At 32.3% G+C, this 21294-nt stretch overlaps 1 protein-coding gene across 1 annotated transcript; it reads left to right on the top strand.

Annotated features, from left to right (window-relative positions):
• Positions 1-5444: 5444 nt before the first annotated feature.
• Positions 5445-17108, top strand: LOC132757305 (zinc finger protein 271-like). Its single transcript, XM_060748551.1, has 2 exons — positions 5445-5521; positions 14069-17108. Exon 2 carries the CDS (start codon positions 14449-14451, stop codon positions 16021-16023), a length of 1575 nt encoding a protein of 524 aa, XP_060604534.1. The 5' UTR covers positions 5445-5521; positions 14069-14448; the 3' UTR covers positions 16024-17108.
• Positions 17109-21294: the final 4186 nt, after the last annotated feature.

Genomic DNA, 21294 nt, shown 5'->3' with positions numbered 1-21294 from the left:
CTTAATTCTTCCACATGATTAATATGCCACGGTCTTTTCATATCACCTTTAAATGTTAATCTTTTTATGGCCATAACTTAACAGCTGTTATTTTTATCACTTAAATGTAAAAACCGTTTTACTTAAAGATCTTGAATGTTGTAATTATGGTTGTTACCTCACTTAAGTGAAACATTATATATATATGTATATAATTATGCTTCAAAAACAATTTTCAAACATCGAAGAATATGTAAAATATGTACTTCAAATATTTGTCCACATTATAATTATGTATTCATTAAAATATATGCATTCATATGCATAATTTGTTTAACTGTTGGTTGATGTCGTCAGCGATACAAACTGTGAAGGTTCCACAGACATTTGAATTTCAGGTCGCAAGATTCAGAGTATTGAGTCCTTATATACAATTACACCATGGAACCGCACACTTAAAATTGTGTGAGAAATATAAAGTTCTTTGTAAAGGTAACATGATTAATAATGTATGAACTTAAGTATGATTAAGCGGCGCATAAAATCTAACAATTGATAATTACAGTCTGATGTAACTATTTTTCTTTTATAGTAGTGATATACATGTACGTATATTGTCCTGGTATCAAATTACTATTTTAACACTCCTCGTCATTATAGACAAAGAAGAAAAAACCCGGTATTAAACTGCCAATAAACACTGGTTAGGGACTACTTGTGTATGGGGCTGTTATGTTTTCTCCCTCAATTTTATAGTTAACGAAACCTTTTAAAGCAACAATAAAAACATTTTTATTTATATTTGCAGTTTTCATTATGTTTTCTTTCCATACAATACCAAAATAATATTTCACATACACTTACGCCATAGATTTGATCCATATCAGTTGATAAATATTTTGACAAAACGGCGCAGCGTAATGACGTTATCCTAAGTATACAACTCATTCATAACTCCCTGATGTCATTACAAACAAACATGAGCACTGGTGTAAACACAATACAATCCATTCTAAGACGTAAGATTTTATTGTAGAAAACTTGATAAAATAACATTTTTATATTTATTTCTTTTGTTTCGTAATTTCTATGTATTAGCAACAGTAGGGTGAGAAATCGAACAGCTTAAAATTTAATCGAAAATCGGCATTGAAAGTTATTTTTCACTTGAAAAATAACATTAGTGATGTTTCTTATTTTTTCTTGTTAGAATCGAAATAATATCGGTCTGAGCACTGTGTTTATCGGCTATTTAACACCGGCTTTGTCATTTTATATTTTTAATTTAAAAAAAACAACAAATTACCACTCCGGCATACGGCCTTCGATCGTGGTCAATTCCTACGCATCAAAACTCCAAACCGATGTTAAATAGCCGATAAACATGGCTAAGACCGATATTATTTCTTAATTAATATCTCATTATAACAATTTTATTACTTACAAATTACCTGCTAAACTTTATTATACTATTAATTTCACTTTTTAAAATTAAAATATAGTCAAAAATGTATTTACAATACAATGATCGATATGATTTACTTTTACTTGAATATGAAATTTGTCTACCATAACCAAATTATTATCCACCAGATTGTCAAATTTGTCAACCTAATTATATGTGCTCGAGCTAAATAAAGCGTTTTATTATATATTTATCAATGACATATTGAGCGTATTGATGAAATAAAATGTGTATTTTCATTTTCCGATTTTGACTGTAAAAAAAATTTTTTTACTGCAGTGAAAATATTTTCCGTATTTTCACTGATCTTGCCGGACTTTTTGCTATATTCAGCCAATGCGCAAAATTAAAGGGAAAGTCTTTAAAATTGTGATGTAAAAAACGAACATAAGAAACAGATGTACATATTAAACAGATAAAAAAGTTTATTCTACAAATACAGGATTTATTTTCATCTTTCGGTATGAAAATTATCATATTTCACCTAAATATTTATTTTCATTCAACACGATGAAAATAAATACTGTTTTAAAGGAAAAAAATTGAATGTTCTCTATACACAGTCAACTCCGGATATTCTGAAAACATACATGGGATGGCGAAAACGTTGTAACCATTATCTCGCATTGTCTTGTCGAAGGAAGGGTTTGGCCTCTTAAAGCCCCCTCCCCGCCCTATGTTTACGTGTCTGAATACGGCTGTAATCTAAATTCACATTAAATTCACTTAGAATATATCACAATATTATCATGAGATTTTGCATATAGCATTGCCTAGCGGTCTACAAAAGTTATGTCCCCTTAGAAAAAAGCGGCCCCGCTCATGCAGAAGTGTAGAAGCCACTTATTTAACTTAGAATTGCATAGTAAAATACTACAAAAATATTATTCTGGCAAACCTTGGGTCACTTAGTTAATATTCTTCTATGTACTTATATACTGGCCACCTTCAACTAACAGAGTTTTACTGCCAGGTTATGCGCTAGAGGGAAAAGAAGAGTAAAATAGTGAGGAATATATGCAGTGCAGGTTAAAAACGGTCAAGCATGCGGTTAAGTTAAGAGTTGGGACAGATGACTACGGAATGACTCAACTGTACCGGCTGATATAGTATCTTGAGGGAGGCTGTTCCAGTCTTTGATGGTGCGTGGGAAAAAGGATTGTTGACGATATTGGGTGCGGCAGTAAAGGATCCTGTAGGATAGGTTATGTGCATTTTTTATAGGCATGAGTTGTGAGTTGTCTAGAGCGACCTTGTTGTTGATGAATTTGTAGAGCATGATCAGCCTGACCTAACGACGCTTTTGTAATGATTTCCATTCCAGGTCTGCTCACATGTCTGTGACGCTGGACCTGTTGTGATACTTGTTCTTAACATAATGTGCAGCTCGTCATTTGACCATGTCTAGACGGTGTATGTCTCCTTTCTCGTGGGGGTCCCAGACAGTGCTTGCATACTCCACTGTAGGCGGACTATAGAACTTAGTAGGCCGTTTCTTTGGTGGATGTAGAGGTGATGTTAAGGTTTCTTTGCAGGAAGCTGATGGTACGGTTGGCTTTGTTGCAGATGTTATGTTTATGTTGGCCCCAGTCTAGGTTGTTATTCAGTGTGCATCCGAGGTGTTTAGCTGGTGTGACGTGCTCTAGAGTATGACCATGAAGAGTGAATAGTTGTGGCAGATGGGGCTTCTTTTCTTGGAGATGCTGAGGACTCGGCATTTGTCTGGATGGAATGACATTTTCCACTTCTCTTCCCAGACATCTAGTTTGTCGAGGTCAGCTTGAATGGTGGAACAGTCGGACTTGTTGGTGATGGCGAGGGAGGCCAGCGTATCATCTGCAAATTGTCGGACGACTGTGTAAGTTTAGATCTGTAGGCTGCGGTGTCACAATATTGTCAACATATGTCCAGTAAGCTTGTCGGAAATTCTTCTACACTAAGTGTTTGCAGTTCTTGTAATTTCTTTGCTGTTGTTTGTCTTGGGATGTTTTCATTTTCTTATGGAGACGGTCTCGTTTCCGAATTAGTCTTTTGATGTTCTTGTCAATCCATGGTGATGCTTCTCTTGGTCCAGCAGTTTTGTGAGGCATATGTTGTTGTGTTCTTGTTTTAATGTAGTTGTGAATTTGATCCAGATACTGTTGATGTGGGTGTTGTTTTCCGCCATAGACTTCGTTGTTTGGTGAAGTGTTGCAATGTCTTTCTTCATGCTATCCCATCGACCTTTCTTGTAAAGGGGGATTTTCCGGGGTGTTTGGGTATGGGTGACACGGCTAAGATCAAGCTCAATGAAGTCAGTGTCATGGTCAGACATGCCGAGCATTGTAGTGACTTGCTGTACTTTGCTTGTTATAACGAGGTCAAGACTGTTGTTATTTCTTGTTGTATCTTCAACAATTTTGATAAGTCCATTGACATCTAGGCAGTCTGAGAACTGATAGTTGAGGCGTGCATAGGCCGTGCTTACTTTTAATGTTTTTGATTTCCAGTCCAGCCTTGCAGGGTAAAGTCGCCAACGCCTCCGCCTGTGCCTGTCTTTCGATCATTTAGCCATAGTTTAAATTTGTCTGGGACGATTTGGTTGTCGGTGATAGAGGGGTTCAGCCATGTTTCTGTGATAATAATGATATCAGGTTGGTGCTCTCTATGAGGTTTTCTATTCTGTCTTGCTTTTTCTTAATGGACTGGCTGTTGACATTCAGGATTCTAAGTGGTAGCTTTTTGGTGGTTTCTTCTTTGGGATTCTACTTCTTTCTGGAGTTGATGATTGAAGAGGTTTTAATTTTTATTGTGTCTTTGGGCTCTGCATGTTTGTGCTTGTAAGCGATAGTAATTCAAAAAGATTTGACTTTGATAGTGAATGTAGGTCGAAGCGCACAGCTCTAGTTTAGGTTGTTGCAGAGAAGTCAGTCCAAGCGTATAGCGCTATCTTCATTTAGGATATTATAGTTTCAAGAGTGAACATCTTGGCAATTAAGGTGGTACCATTGGTCACAGATGTGGCAAACATCGGCCCGGTGATCCCATGTTACTGGCTGGTGACATGGGTAGACACTGCCGTCGTTTAGTGGGGTCCAGGGTTTACTTTGACGTCATTTGAATTGGCGAGAAGTAGTAGAGTTAAATATACTAGGAAGAACTTCTTGTCGGAGAGTTTATTGCTGGTACTGGTAGATTTCCGTCTGCAAATACTCAGCAGAAGGTGTGTTGACTTGTAATTGGTAATGTCGTAGCATGTCTTGGGGTTAGCTTTGATGTAGAGCAGAGCTGGAATACTATCAGATACATGAGGTTTCTGTGGAAGGTATACTTAAATAACAGCAAGTACATAGCAAGTGTACCATAGTGGTGGTAGACCTTCAATTGTTTTCATTTTAGGTACTAAGTAATTTCAAGTTGTGTGGTCTTATGCAGTCTTGTTAATATCATTTTTTTGCAGTAGAACAATTTTATTTAAGTAGGCATAATAATATACATAATATTTCAGTCAATAAAGTAGATAAAATTTACAGCATTCGCCCTAGTTCCCCCTTTAAATGTTAATCATGCAATAGAAAAACAATTCATATAGTCTGCATGAATGTAGACTAGCATTGTAAAACAATTAAGTTTTGTGTAAAATTATAATGCCGATAGCTACAAATGTGACATATTTGTTATCAAACAGTTCATAGTAGATAGTGAGTGACACCATCAAATCGTTAAAAATCATGCAGTCTGGAAAGAGGAAAACCCAATCTGACTTCATTAGACTAATCTGACTTCATTAGATCTATTGGTATAATGGTTACACAAGGTGTATTAGATCTTTTTCAAATAATTATATAATAACATCATTTTTCATAATGAAACATAAGTTTTTACTATTAATCATTCGACGACCGGTACAGACCGGGCCAGTAAATATGATACTATTCTTCGGTTTCTTGTATTGGCTGGTCAAAAGAGACCGGGAGAGACCGGGAACCGGAAGCGACCGGATTGGCAAATAGTATGGTTACTCCCCTTTGATAAATGATCGTCATTGATCCTGCAAAAATATTTTTCGTTTAACAGTTTGTTTCAATAGAATATCAGGTAAAAATGTTTAATATTTCTATCGTCTATCGGAGGTTTATCTTACTGTGTGTAGTCGAACCCCATTGTATCGGGGCAGCACTAAATACCCAAATATACCCAAATATACCCAAATATTGCCTAAATAAATAAATGTTTTATACTTAAAAAGTGATGTTTTAATCATGAATACAATATAGACTTTCACTAAGATGTAATGATAGATCTATACATTTTCCTACCATTATGTTTTGAACCAAAATACAGTATATATATGTACTCCATTAAAGCTATTTTTTTAAACATGGACACTTGTATATGATATGAAATCGGTGCATAGAAAAACCGGAAAGCACCGGATAGCACCGAAATACCGGAAAGCACTCAAATTTCTATTAAAAACATATGAAAACGTTAATTAATCGGTTTGAAAGTGTTACCAATCGATTTATTAGATTAAAATCTTTCAGACAAGTCATTTTTATATTTATATATTGATAATTATTAAGAGTATTTAGGAAAATAGATATATCGAGTGCTTTCCGGTCCTGTTAAGATACATGTACATTACCGGATAGCAATATTGTTTATCAAAGTTATACATGAAAACTTTATTTTATTGGTTTGAAAGTGTTACCAATCGATTTATTAGATCAAAATCTTACAGACAAGTCATTTTTATAAAAATATATTGATAATTTTTACGATTATTTAGGAAAATAGATATATCGTGTGCTTTCCGGTCCTGCTAAGGTACATGTACATTACCGGATAGCAATATTGAATATCAAAGTAATACATGAAAACTTTATTTTATTGGTTTGAAAGTGTAACCAATCGATTTATTAGATCAAAATCTTTCAGACAACATGTTTTTATAAATATATATTGATAATTATTACGTTTGATTAGGAAAATAAGAAATATCGAGTGCTTTCCGGTCCTGCTAGGGTACACGTACTTTACCGAATAGCAATATAGTTTATCAAAGTAATACATGAAAACTTTATTTTATTGGTTTGAAAGTGTTACCAATCGATTTATTAGATCAAAATCTTTCAGACAACATGTTTTTATAAATATATAATGATAATTATTACGAGTATTTAGGAAAACTGATATATCGAGTGCTTTCCGGTCCTGCTAAGATACATGTACATTACCGAATAGCAATATTGTTTATCCAATTAATACATGAAAACTTTATTTAATTGATTAATTAAGTTGACATTATTTCAATTAAAAATATTATGATTAGTTACACGATTTTTCAATCTTGCTCATACCATAGATCTGACAATGTATCATATTTCTAATATTTTATAGGTTGTGTGAAGGACAGAAAGAGGATGTGTAAAAAGTACCAATAAGTTATTCAAAGCATCGAACCATATTTTTTCTTATTATATTTTTATATCATGTAAAATAAAGAAAAACTTATAAATTTTCGTTCAGTTATGTCTTTATTTTTTCCATACTATGTGTACCGAAAAGCAATGTGGTCATCAGTGGAGGACAGTAGTTGTTGTATTGTTTATCACACGTGCTAATCCTTGCTGATTAAAGACCTTGTATATTGTAGCACAAAAAGGTGATGATTTAATCAATTTGTACACAATTATGATAATTGAGAGTACCGACCTGCACATCAAAGTTGCATTAATTAGACACTGTCCTTTACATGCACATTAAATTAGATAATTAGAAATTGCAATTAACTACACACTCTTTTGATATAAAATTAATTTTGTTTAATGAAGATTATTACGGCACTCATGAAAAGAAATGTTTGTAACGGATATATACGAAATCTCTTAGAACTTTATATCAAGGTCAATTGTGTATTATTAACACCTCTTTAAATGTGATAATTAAATCAGCGTGTGTCCGTTCAATCAGCGTGTGCACGTGTAATAAACGAGGCGTGAAGTGTGCCTTGATTGATTTCAATATCATACTTCTTTTTCAATTATGTATGTATATATGTTTGCTAAGTTCTGTTTTATATCTGTTTATTTTGTTCTTAGTATTTAGTTTCGTTTATTTTTATTTATTGCACTGTTTATTGTCAAAAATAAAAAAACATCACTGAAACAATTATTGTTCTTCTCTTCCTGCTATTTTGAATCCTCTTGTCTTCCATATAGCCTACAACAAATAAATATATTAATATATTAGACAAGGTACATACATTTTAAATATTTATATACCATCTGTATGTCTGAGGTAAGAGGACCAGTGCTTTTCGGTGATGTATTACTATTACTTCACAGGACCGGAAAGCAATAATGGAATGTGCAGGACCGGAAAGCACTCGATATATCTATTTTAATATCTATTTTAAACTTTTTTATTCGTAATATTAATTAATTTTTAGTGAAAATTCGAGTGCTATTCGGTACATATACTTAACAAAACCGGAAAGCATTCTCAATTTCTTTAACATTCCTAAATAATCGTTATAATAATCATAGTACAATTATAAAAACATGTTGTCTGGAAAATTTTGATATATTAAATCGATTGGTAACACTTTCAAACCAATAAAATAAAGTTTTCATGTATTACTTTGATATTCAATATTGCTATCCGGTAATGTACATGTACCTTAGCAGGACCGGAAAGCACTCGATATATCTTATTTTCCTAAATAATAGTAATAATTATCAATATATATTTATAAAAACATGTTGTCTGAAAGATTTTGATCTAATAAATCGATTGGTTACACTTTCAAACCAATAAAATAAAGTTTTCATGTATTACTTTGATATTCAATATTGCTATCCGGTAATGTACATGTACCTTAGCAGGACCGGAAAGCACTCGATATATCTTATTTTCCTAAATAATCGTAAAAATTATCAATATATTTTTATAAAAATGACTTGTCTGTAAGATTTTGATCTAATAAATCGATTGGTAACACTTTCAAACCAATAAAATAAAGATTTACATGTATAACTTTGATAAACAATATTGCTATCCGGTAATGTACATGTATCTTAACAGGACCGGAAAGCACTCGATATATCTATTTTCCTAAATACTCGTAATAATTATCAATATATAAATATAAAAATGACTTGTCTGAAAGATTTTAATCTAATAAATCGATTGGTAACACTTTCAAACCGATTAATTAACGTTTTCATATGTTTTTAATAGAAATTTGAGTGCTTTCCGGTTTTTCGGTGCTATCCGGTGCTTTCCGGTTTTTCTATGCACCCATATGAAATCTCAACAAAATTACACCTTAAAAATGTAAGTGTAGACAACAAATGATTTCGAGACGTTTCGGCCCCAAGACGTATCGGCCCCAAATTACCCAAGACGTTTCGGCCCCAGACGTTTTGGCCCTTTACCAAATCGGCCCAAGTTTAAGTACTGTGTTTGAAACCGGTATATTAAAATTTCATAGTTATAATAATCATAAATGACAATTTTCATGAAGTGGAACGCCAATTTCCAAGTACCTTGAAAGATTTACGATACGTCTTATATATTTTTCGTAAAAGATTAAATCTTTTCCAAAACCATCAACGATTAGATACTTGTTGCATTTAATGTTAACTTCAATGTTTATGTTTATCTCATAATAAATAGCTACTTGTAATTATTTCCTTGATATTAAAAATCTAACACATTTAATTATCAGGTAAGGAAAGTTAGTTGTTCATGCACGTGAAAATCGAAATATCCGGTCATGTAATTTTACAATGAAAAGAAAACAGAAGCCATAATATCTATAATTCTTTGGTCACTGTCAACATCGTTTGATTAAAACTAATTAATAAATATATAGCAGGTACATTTATGATTTTGTTTCAATCTTTCAATCACTTTTATAACATCTAGCATCTATCATTATCTAATAACAATAATGATTAAAAATATTATCAGGAGATTATAGCAAACCGTTTTTTTAAAAATCTTTTGAAGTTTTAACCTGCCTTTATTGTTTGTTACACCTTTAAAAACATTAACGTATATCTAAATGGTTCAAAATATCAAAAGATAATAAATAATTATTTAAAGAATTAAAGGGTCATAAATGTTTAATTGTAATTAAATCAATTATTGTTAATTAATTTAATGAATTGTCTGTACTATATAGTAGGGCCGAAACGTCTCGCAGAAAAGGGCCGAAACGTCCAGGGGCCGATTTTTCTACTGGGGCCGATTTGGTTTGGGGCCGAAATGTCCTGTTTGCCAACAAATATTCATGTATATTGATTTAAAATTGCAAGTACTTTCATAAAGTTACCTATATAGTAGATAAGCAAATGTCACAACTTTATTAACATCTTAACTGCCCATTTCAACGGAATGAATGAAAGTTATAGCAGGGTAGGTCATATTATTTTTATAAATATTTATTTATTTCTGATTATATCCTTGTCTGCCCATGATTCGACACCCTAAGCTTTCAAATGTTATATAAACGATTAAAAAGAAAATTAATCAAAATAAAAATGTCTTACTTGTTAATTTATTTATAATATTTTCACATTATTCCATTATTAATTTTCTATAAAAGATTCAATGACCGATAAATCGTAGTAAATAAAGGTCATTGACCTTATAATCCGCCATTTTAAATGGTCCTTGAGTCGTCACACGCACCTGCAACGCGCACTTGCTTAAAATATTCACTTCCGGTAGCGTGTTTCTGAGGAAATTTCCATTCATTAAAATGTAAACAAAGCAGACAGTTAAAAACTTTTGATAAAAAATCGATAAAAATGAAATAAAACAACATTTATGATAATATTCAGTTAGAATTATAAAAAATGGGATTATTATTTATTTTATCCTTAATTTACCGACTAAAACTTGTTGCTAAATAAAAATTGCCGATACATGAAATGTACACAGTAATATTGATTTTCTCATCCTTTTTGGTACCCCTAAAAAGATTGTGTGACGTAATAAAACATAGTGACGAATCAAGGGCAGGGTCGAATCTAGGGCACTTGACGATAATCTATATTTTACAAAAACAAAAATAAATGTGGGTATATCTGGGACATACGATAAGTTATCGTATATCCCAGGGTATATTTGGGTATTTCGTGCTGCATCATGCTATTTATTGTATCGATCTATTTACAAATCTTTCGATTTTTTTGCAAAATGCACTAGCTGCTGGTTGTTTACATTTACAGCAGTGTCACGAAAATCTTTCGCATTTGTTTTATGCTGTAAAAATGATCAACAACATGTTTCCAGTACCGTCAGATCTTGTAGATTATAAATAGACTTACAAATAGTGGGTTATTATTAAAAGTACATTAACTGTCTGTTGAAAGTTCCTAAATTTATGCTTACATTTTAAAACAGACATCTTAGATTCTAATTGACTGAAAAATCTAACATAAAGATGGTTCAGGCTTTCCAAACTTTGACAAACTGAGTGATTCTCACAATGCATCGATATAATGGCGTGACCTAATTCTTCAACCTGTTTGACATGCCTGTAAATATTCGTATATTCCAAAGCTAAATTTATATATCAGTGATGTTTGCCATGTAAATATTATGACAAAAGAATCAAAATAAATGAACACGCCCCGCATGTTTCCATATTGAACATGGAAAAACCGACATGCTGAAAATAAGTATCGAAACAAATTAGGCACAATTTAGCTTAATATCAGGTACGACAGCATTTATTTGTTGATGTCGTTGGTGTCATGTTAGAATCGATAAAGTGAGTGGTTAGCCGTACTGGCCTACCCATATGGTTCTAGCTGTACATGAGTCATGTATAGATAGCCAGGACACACTGTATTGTCTAGCTGTACGGCAAAATTATACGAAAGTCGAAAAATGCATATGTCAATATGAGTCTTTAATCAAGAATTTTACTAATTACCCGTATTTGCTCTTGTATGTTTAATTTGATATCGGTTATAAGTCGCCGGTAGAAACCGGCGACTATATTTGTAACAGTTTAATATTATATCTATGGTAGGAAAAGGCCTTAAAATATGAAAATTAAAGCAAATCAGTTATTGAACAATTAAGAGCCACAATTATTTTTCATAATCTTAAAAATTCAAACATAAAGTAACGTTGCTCAAGGAAGTGAAATATACAAATATTGACATCTTAGAAAAAACATTACAATTTTATAAAATGAATTAAAAATGTTTCCCTATGGACCAGTCATTGAATATAGGGATACTTTTACTTTTTTCTAGGTGTCAAGCATTGCTATTTTATGATAGATAAATCATGAATGATATTTGAAATGACACGTTTAAATTATTTGGTTGTTTATATCTTCTGAGACCTTTTATATTTCATTATTTTATCTAATTATAAACAGATTCTCCCTGTTTGTAAGAATCCTGTGACTACACATTGTATGTTATTGTTTTAAAATCTTTTAATAGTAACAGATTGCTGGAACTTGTGAATAGTTGGAAAAAGGTACGGCGGCCGATAAGTACCATATTTTATATGTTTACATGTAGGTCTGTATATCCATTTAAAGAATAGATTTTCAAAACCTTTTCATTTATTCTTAGGAAAGGTTTTAACTTTGCCCTTTCTGGTTTAGTTAAGGTTGAACATTATAAAATAGATTTATGCTAAATAGGCACATTAATTGAAATAAATTGTGGTAATCGTTGTCTTCGTTATATTCCGTCAATTTCCGTTGCGCAGGTTACCAAAACGGTATAACGGTATCCGGAATCTTATTAGATACATAGAAAAAATTATCGAACGGAAAGGCAATTAAATGTTAACTATATCGTATGTAAGGACAGGAATATTGATTTCAACTAAATTATACATATTTTCGATAGCGCATATGAATATTTTTTTTATGGAGATACCACTTTTACGTTAGAATTTCATTGTTTTATGCAATAATTAAAACATATATATGTTCAGAGTCACTTCGCAAATATTCGATGACCGTTAATTATTTGGCGATAATTATCAGATTCTGAAATATACAATACGGATTTCGATGTCTGGTGTAATGGTATATGTATAAGGTAGATAACAAGCATTATCACTCGCCTTACAAAATTTATCAAATTATGAAATAAAAAAAATGCTAGAAATGAAACACTATTTATCAACTTATGTTTCATATAGTTAAAAGAAATAATAAAAATAGTTTTATGAAAACTGTAAAAAGGATTTTCAAAGATTTGAACTTGGCCTTCTAGGTCACAACTTCGTCATACTAACCACCACTAGGCCATCGAGCAATATTTATTGATCTATTCTATTAATAAAATCTTTAGCATTAATCATAAGTTACGTAAACTAACGAAACACCTCCGAAAATTGACGAGTCTCAGGTCAATATTGCCAGACAAGGAGAGAGTTTCTAAAAAAGCTTCTAGCTTTCTACTCAATCCTTTTTGCATTTTATTGTAATATATTGTGTGTATATATATATATATATATTTGCTGAAATAAAATATTGTTTAAACCAATATTGCCAGACAATACTTGCTTATTTAATAACCATACCAGTTCCTTGAAAATATTGCTAAGCAAGTTTGCTTCATATATATGATGTTTTATTGTGAATAAACAGTTACTCAACATATTGTTCCTCTTTTCTTTATTCTTGAACCATTAATTAAACTGATATTTTCTTATACTTATGATAATACAATCATTTTTCTTCCCGCCGACTTGATGCTTTAGCATCAAAACATCTATTTGTCTTTACTGTACTCGCAATGCTACTGATAGAAATAGCCTGTTGTCTGCTAGTTTGGAACTGTCAATCTGTGTTGCTTCGTCATTTTGTAAAAAAAAAGAATTTGAAGGAAATGCATGTGTTGTCATCTTGAAAAATGTCATCAAAGTATACAAAGTACAGTCATGCATAGCTTTTTTTATCATTTAAATAACAAATAGTTTCAGTTAGAATGCCATTGTTTTTTATGCTTTTGATTTGTTGTTTTATTTGTATGAAAGATAAATTATTAAATCATATTTTGTTAATGAAGCACATGTAATAATTAATCATTATGGCCAAAGAAACTTGTAGTCAAAACGGTGTGATCTGAGTGGAATAAGTGAATAAATAAAACATTCAAAATAAAATAACAGTGAAAAGCAAAAACAATATTAGCAAATTACAGAAACTGTATTTTAAATAGATAAATATCGAACATAAAAGCACAATCAATTAGCCTAAATCAAAGCCTATACAGGCACTGAAAATGAATTTTAGAATGTGTTTCACTGAACATGCAAACTCAATCTAAAATTATGGAACAAACTTCCACTGCCAGTAATTGATGCAGTAATCAGAGCCCAACAATAGTTATTTTTGGTCCTTTTTTCCTTTTTAAAGGTGTTGACAATTAAACTTATTGAAACAATAAAAACATAACTATTTAAGTTTACAGTTCCACCTGCATTTTCTTAGTAAGATGAATATTCCCATATATCAGTACATTGTACAATGAAACTTTGAAAGCAAACTTGACGACCCTGAGTGTCTGTAGGAATCTAAAATGTTAGAATTTGTAAATATAAGGTGAATTATACAAGTGTTATATATGATGATTTCTTTAATTCCAGGTCTTACTTCCAACAAGGAAACAAAAGCTGGCAATCTGGATAGTAAAGAAACACTTTGTGAGAAGTTATCACCTGAATTGCAAAAATGAGGTGTGCAAAGAAATAAGATGTTCTTTGAAAACACATATGACAATACATACTGGCGAGAAGTGTCATGTGTGTAAAATTTGTGATAAAGTATTTTCTCAAGAACAATATCTTACATACATATAGCAACGCATGCTGGTGAGAAGAATTATATATGTAAAATATGCGGCGAAGCATTTTCTCAACAAAAAACTTTGATCACGCATATACATGCTGGCGAGAAAAAACATAAATGTAAAATATGTGAGAAAACATTTTCTCATCGAGGTACACAATGTAATTTGATCACACATATGACAATACACCCTGGCGAAAAGAATCATGTATGTAAGGTATGTGATAAAGCATTTTCTCAAGAACAACATCTTATCATACATATGGCAACATGTACTGGCGAGAAGAATCATAAATGTGAAATATGTGATAAAGCATTTTTTCAACAAGGTACTTTGATCACGCATATGACAACACATACCGGCGAGGAAAAACATGAATGTAAAATATGTGGTAAAACATTTTCTCATCGAGGTAATTTGATCAGACATATGGCAACACATACTGGCGAGAAGAATTATATATGTAACATATGTGATAAATCATTTTCTCAACAAAGTACTTTGATCAGACATATGGCAACACATACCGGCGAGGAAAAACATGAATGTAAAATATGTGGTAAAACATTTTCTCATCGAGGTAATTTGATCAGACATATGGCAACACATACTGGCGAGAAGAATTATATATGTAACATATGTGATAAATCATTTTCTCAACAAAGTACTTTGATCAGACATATGGCAACACATACCGGCGAGGAAAAACATGAATGTAAAATATGTGGTAAAACATTTTCTCATCGAGGTAATTTGATCTTACATATGACAATACATACTGGCGAAAAGAATCATGTATGTAAAATTTGTGATAGAGCATTTTCTCGAGGACAATATCTTAACACTCATATGGCAACACATAATGGGGAAAAGAATCATATATGTAACATATGTGATAAAGCATTTTCTCAACGAGGTTCTTTGAACAGGCATATGACAATACACACTGGCGAAAAAATACATACATGTAAATGTAAATTATGTGATAAAGCATTTTCTTATCAAAGTAATTTGATCACACATATGACAATACACACTGGCGAGAAGAATCATAAATGTGAAGTATGTGACAAAACATTTTCTCATCGAGGTGCTTTGATCACACATAAGAGAACACATACTGGCAAGAAGAATCATAAATGTAAAATATGTGATAAAGCATTTTCTCATGGAGGTAATTTGATCACACATATGGCAACACATACTGGTGAGAAGAGTTATATATGTAACATATGTGATAAAGCATTTTCTCAACGAGGTTCTTTGAACAGGCATATGACAATACACACTGGCGAAGAAATACATACATGTAAATGTAAATTATGTGATAAAGCATTTTCTTATCGAAGTAATTTGATCACACATATGACAATACACACTGGCGAGAAGAATCATAAATGTGAAGTATGTGACAAAACATTTTCTCATCGAGGTGCTTTGATCACACATAAGAGAACACATTCTGGCAAGAAGAATCATAAATGTAAAATATGTGATAAAGCATTTTCTCATGGAAGTAATTTGATTATGCATATGAAAATACATACTGGCGAGAAGAATCATAAATGTAAAATATGTGTTAAAGCATTTTCTCAAAAAAGTCATTTAATTAGACATATGACAATACACACTGGCGAGAATAAGCATTTATGTAATTTTTGTGATAAAGAATTTTCAAACTGCTATTCTCTGAAAACACATATGGCAATACATACTGGTGAAAAGAGTTGTGAAAAAGTTTCAAGTGTGTGATAAAAACCTTTTCTCACCAAAGTGTATTGAACCTTCATTTACTCTGGCGCAAAGAAACATAAGTGCGATGTGTGTATTAAAACGTTTTCTCAAGGAATACACAATTGCGATACAAAACATAAGTGTGATGAAGTGTTTTCTCAACCAATCTTATCACACGTATGATAATACAAACTGGCGATAAGAAATGAAGTGTGAAATATGTGGTATAAAAGGATTTTCTACACAAGTTTCTATACCGCCCCCGTGGTTGATGGGTTAGAGTCGATGACTTCTAATCCAGTTACCTCTCTGGCGTGGGTTTGATCCCCGGGAGATGCTTTGATAGTTTAGCGCGGAGGAAGGTAGTCTAAAAAATTGACGAAAAAATCTCGGTGGGACGCTCTAGGATGGCCCGACTTGAGTGTATGGTCGCCCATATGGGCTTTCAGGTGGCGACCTTAAATAAACGCATTTAAAAAAAAAAAAAGAAAAAAAAAGCTAGTCTAGTACTGGTGTAACTCTCCAGGAACGATGGTTAGTAAACTACCCGCCTATATGACTGAAATACTGTTGGCAAAAGGCGTAAAATGAAACAAACAAACAAACACAAGTTTCTCTTATCACACATATGAAAATAATACACACTGGCTAGTAGAAACATAAGTGTCAAGTGTGTGAAAAAACATTTTCTCACCAAAGTGAACCAAACCTACATATGACAATATACTATGGCGATAAGAAACATAAGTTTGAAGAGTGTGAAAAAGCGTTTTCTCAAGAAATTCATTTTATCACACTTATGACAATACACACTGGCGATGAGAAAGAGAAGTTTGAAGTGTGTGATTAAGTGTTTTCTTAACAATTTCATCTTATCACACTTATGACAATACCCATAAGATGATTTTATCATTTAAATATAAAAACCTTTTTACTGAAGGAATGCTGCCTTAAAGAATGGGCAGAACTTTACGTTTACTTTTCGTTAGTCAATTTTTCACAGAGTTCTCCAAGAAAATCTGCTCTTCAATGATTACAGTCAGTTCATAAAAACGATTGTAACGTGTCAGTTTGGAAATAAAATATAGATGGATCTTAGATAATATCCCGGTTACTTGTTTTATAATACTTGTACTTGTATAAAACTATAAGGTACAAATTTTCATTCTCATACTAAAGAATGTAATTACAATTAAAAAAGAGACTCTTTAAAACACAGCGACTAATTTGTGTAATTGCTGTTCATGTTAAAACCATCCAGGACCAAAGTATTTAAATAGGAATCAGTCCACAGTTATTTGCCTTTCTTTGGCCACAATAATGAAGTAAATCCGCATAAAAGAGTGCCTGTGTTTAATGCCAAATATTAATGAAAAATTGAATGAAAGAGATAGGATAAGGACATTTTCTGAGTTCATTTCAAATAGCTGGTAAATGTTCGTATAGGTAACATGTGATATCTTGAAAATGTTTACTTTTGACTTTGAATCCAGCAATCCGAGTTCAAATCTCGGTAGAACCTATTTTTGTACACAATCAGGGCTCATCCGGAAGGGCGATTCAGGCGAAAACTTCGCCGTGTATATTCCAATTTCGCTCTTCCGATTGATCAAAGAGAAGTCAACATCGCCGATAAAATCTTCATTCCCAAATAGTAAATACTTAGCGATGTAAAGAGCAGAGATTGTATCCGCCCATATGACGACCGCTAATTATCATTATCCAATCAGAGCGTCGCTTTATACTACCCTTCTACCTGTAAGCGAAGCGATAGACCGCCTACTCTAAACAGTAAATAATGAGAGCATCGGCCCGAAACGGTATAATTGTGTGATAGTTTTGCGAGTTTAATACGGGATTTGGCGATAATTATACATTGTTTTTTCCCCGATTATCTAAACACGTGCAATCTTCCCTAATTGATATACACGATGCACTTCGATGGTGGGTTTTTAACCCGAGTAAAGGCGATGTGCAATGGATTTTTCACGGCTATCACAAAACTGTTAGTCAATTAGAAATAATCAATTTCATTAATGATCAGCGACCGGATTAAAAACTTAATCATAGTTTTGAATGATTTCAGTCTGTTAACATCAATTTTTACTGTAAAATTGTTATGTCGCTCACGTCATGGCTACAAGGCGAAATGCCGAAACAGAGCAGTAAGAAAGTTACTGATTCTGATAGTTACACCTACGCGAAAATTTAAGAAAGCCAATTCGCAAAAATCTTGCGATTGGTATGTTGTAGACAGTGGGGGTGTTTGGCATTGTTCTCTTTGTAGAAATGCCAAATTTGACACAGTTTACGCACGTGGGCAAGACATCCCGACTAAACTACATATCGGTCGTATATCATGTAACGTATATAACAACAAAATTTGTCAGGAAAGAAGTGTTCTTATTGTTTCAATATATATATTTGTTTTAATGTCGTAAATATGACGCTCAGATTAAGATTTATCAATATTGTAAATTTTAAAAAGCATTATTTATAAAGATATTACCGAATTTAACAGTTCATGAAAATAAAGGGAGGTAATTAGAAATTATTTTTCTACAATTTCTCAGTCAATTTTTTCAATAAGAAATGAATGTATGTAATTTTAGTGATCAAATATAATGTGCACAAATGTTTGCAGTAATATTTTACATATTCTTTGATGTTTGAAAATTGTTTTATAAGCATAATTATATGCATATAAATGTGACATTACAATACATACATCAGGACTTTGAAAGAAATTTCTGTTACCAGAATAGAATAGAACAGATATTATTAATCAATATCCTTCTATTAACAGTGAGGAAAGTAAAAAATATGAAATTAATTTTATCATCATATCTTTTCTTACACATTATTATCAACAAATGTAGAATCTACATAAAAATATATAAACACATATTTAAAGAAAGCTTATAAATAGCTGATCAATAGATATCAAAAATAATTTTTTATATTCATATTTGCAGCTAAAGAACATTTAGATGCCATTGCCAGATCTACTACTAATTAATCTACTTTTAATTAATACTACTATTAATCAATCTACTATTAATTAATAAACTGGAGAAATATTATAAGTGATGTTATTTGTGTTTATATTATAATTAAAGGATGTATAGCCATGCATGTTAATGCATACACATTGGGTTGTTTCCCTTCTCCCTAATTTTCGCGAGGAAGTCACTTCTCCCTAAAATTTCCCCCCAGGATGAGCCCTGCACAATGGTGATTTTTTTTTTTATCTTTTTATCTTTTCATTTCATACACAATCATTGGCCATTAAGGATTTTTAAAGTTTACTATGAACATAATATAAGTTAACATGTCGGATTCTACTTTCATTGCAAGATCCGTGTATCCACAGCTACTATACCTGAACACCTGTTTAAAACCATATTAATAATTTTAGTGTTGTCCTAGCTATAGAAGGAATTTTGGTAAGCTAAACTTGTAGTGAAATGTATTTGAACTAAAATTTCTCTGAAGGGCTCGCTTTGAGTATTTGCCTCATTTATATGAAGTATATATAACCTGGGACACAAGATAATCATAAGTAAAAGCTTCATTTATATATAATATGAATAATAGGGTATAGGATGAGTTAAGCTTCAATACTAAATTCATTAAACAATATGAACAAAATTATACGAGTATTATTCGAGCATGATATTTGTTATTCTACAAGTGAAGTCAGTTTTGAACATACACGAATATAATATAACATTTTATCACATACCCGAAATAAAACCCTTAACCTCCAAAAAGATACATTTATACAGTGGTACGTTTCCGCCATGGTACGTAACCTCTAAATTCTTGCACAGTTACTCCCCTTTGGTAAATGATCGTCATTGACGGGACGGTAAACTTGGCAGACGACTTTGCAGACAAGTTAAACATCGAGGGATTTTGCAGACAAGTTAAATAAAGAAGGATTTTAGACTTTGCAGACAATATAGATTATATAGGGGATGTTTAATCCCTTGTCAACTGGTCAAAAGGTGTGAATGGGCAATTATGCTGTTGATCAGTTGGTAAGCTGTGTAATAAAAAAGGAATAACAATGTGAAATTTAATAGCATTTTATTTAATGTATTATTACACTTTATTTAATTATTATATTTATCAAATAATGTGATTCTTATTGTGTCGCCTCTACGGAGTAGTGGCGACATATAGGGATCACTTCTCCGTCGTCTGTCTGTCCGTCTGTCTGTCCGTCAGTCTGTCCGCCCGTCCGTCCGTCACAAAACTTGTCCGGACTACTCCTCATAAACTACTGGTGCAATTTCATCCAAACTTTACAGGAATGATCAGTACCAAGTCTAGTTGTGCATATTGTCAGCATTTTCCGGTTCAATGATTTTTGTCAGAGTTATGGCCCTTTAATAATTTTTATTTTTAAAGTTTGTCCGGACTACTTCTCTTATACCACTAATGCAATTTCAGTGAAACTTTACAGGATTGATCTGTAGCTCAAGTCCTTGCGCATATTGCACGGGTTTTCCGGTTGAATGATTTTTGGCCAAGTTATGGCCCTTTGATAAAAAGGTTTCTTTTTCTGTGTGTTGCCAGATACACAAAAGCTTAGTGTCCGGACTACTCCTCATAAACTACTGGTGCAATTTCATCCAAACTTTAAAGGAATGATCAGTACCAAGTCTAGTTGTGCATATTGTCAGCATTTTCCGGTTCAATGATTTTTGTTTGAGTTATGGCCCTTTAATAATTTTTATTTTTAAAGTTTGTCCAGACTACTTCTCTTATACCACTTATGCAATTTCAATGAAACTTTACAGGATTGATCTGTAGCTCAAGTCCTTGCGCATATTGCACGGGTTTTCCGGTTGAATGATTTTTGGCCGAGTTATGGCCCTTTGATAAAAAGGTGTTTTTTTCTGTGTGTTGCCAGATACGCAAAAGCTTGTCCGGACTACTCCTCATAAACTACTGGTGCAATTTTATTCAAATTTTACAGGAATGATCAGTACAAAGTGGTTAGTCTAGTTGTGCACTGTCCGTCTGTCTGTCCGTCTGTCACAAAATTTGTCCCAACATGAAATTGGCCATCATGAGGCGACACATGTGATTACTGATCGGTCTTGTATAAGTAAAACAATATTCATAAAAGTTTTTATAAAAAGTATTAGCAAAATGGTTATATTTCATCTTTCTTACTAAGTATATGAACATAATTACACAAGGATAATTATAGATAAATCTATAATAATTATTGAAAACAAGAAAAAACAAACAATAATTTTCAATATATAGAAAAAG

Source organism: Ruditapes philippinarum, unplaced genomic scaffold (genome assembly GCF_026571515.1).
Source record: "Ruditapes philippinarum isolate M1 unplaced genomic scaffold, ASM2657151v2 ctg11184_1_1_1_1, whole genome shotgun sequence".
Taxonomy (NCBI): domain Eukaryota; kingdom Metazoa; phylum Mollusca; class Bivalvia; order Venerida; family Veneridae; genus Ruditapes; species Ruditapes philippinarum.
The sequence above is the reverse complement of the archived record's forward strand: the minus strand, read 5'-3'. Positions and strand labels throughout refer to the sequence as shown.

Coding starts and splice junctions, on each gene's coding strand:
- LOC132757305 (XM_060748551.1), top strand. CDS start 14,449: ATGACAATACACCCTGGCGAAAAGAATCATGTATGTAAGGTATGTGAT.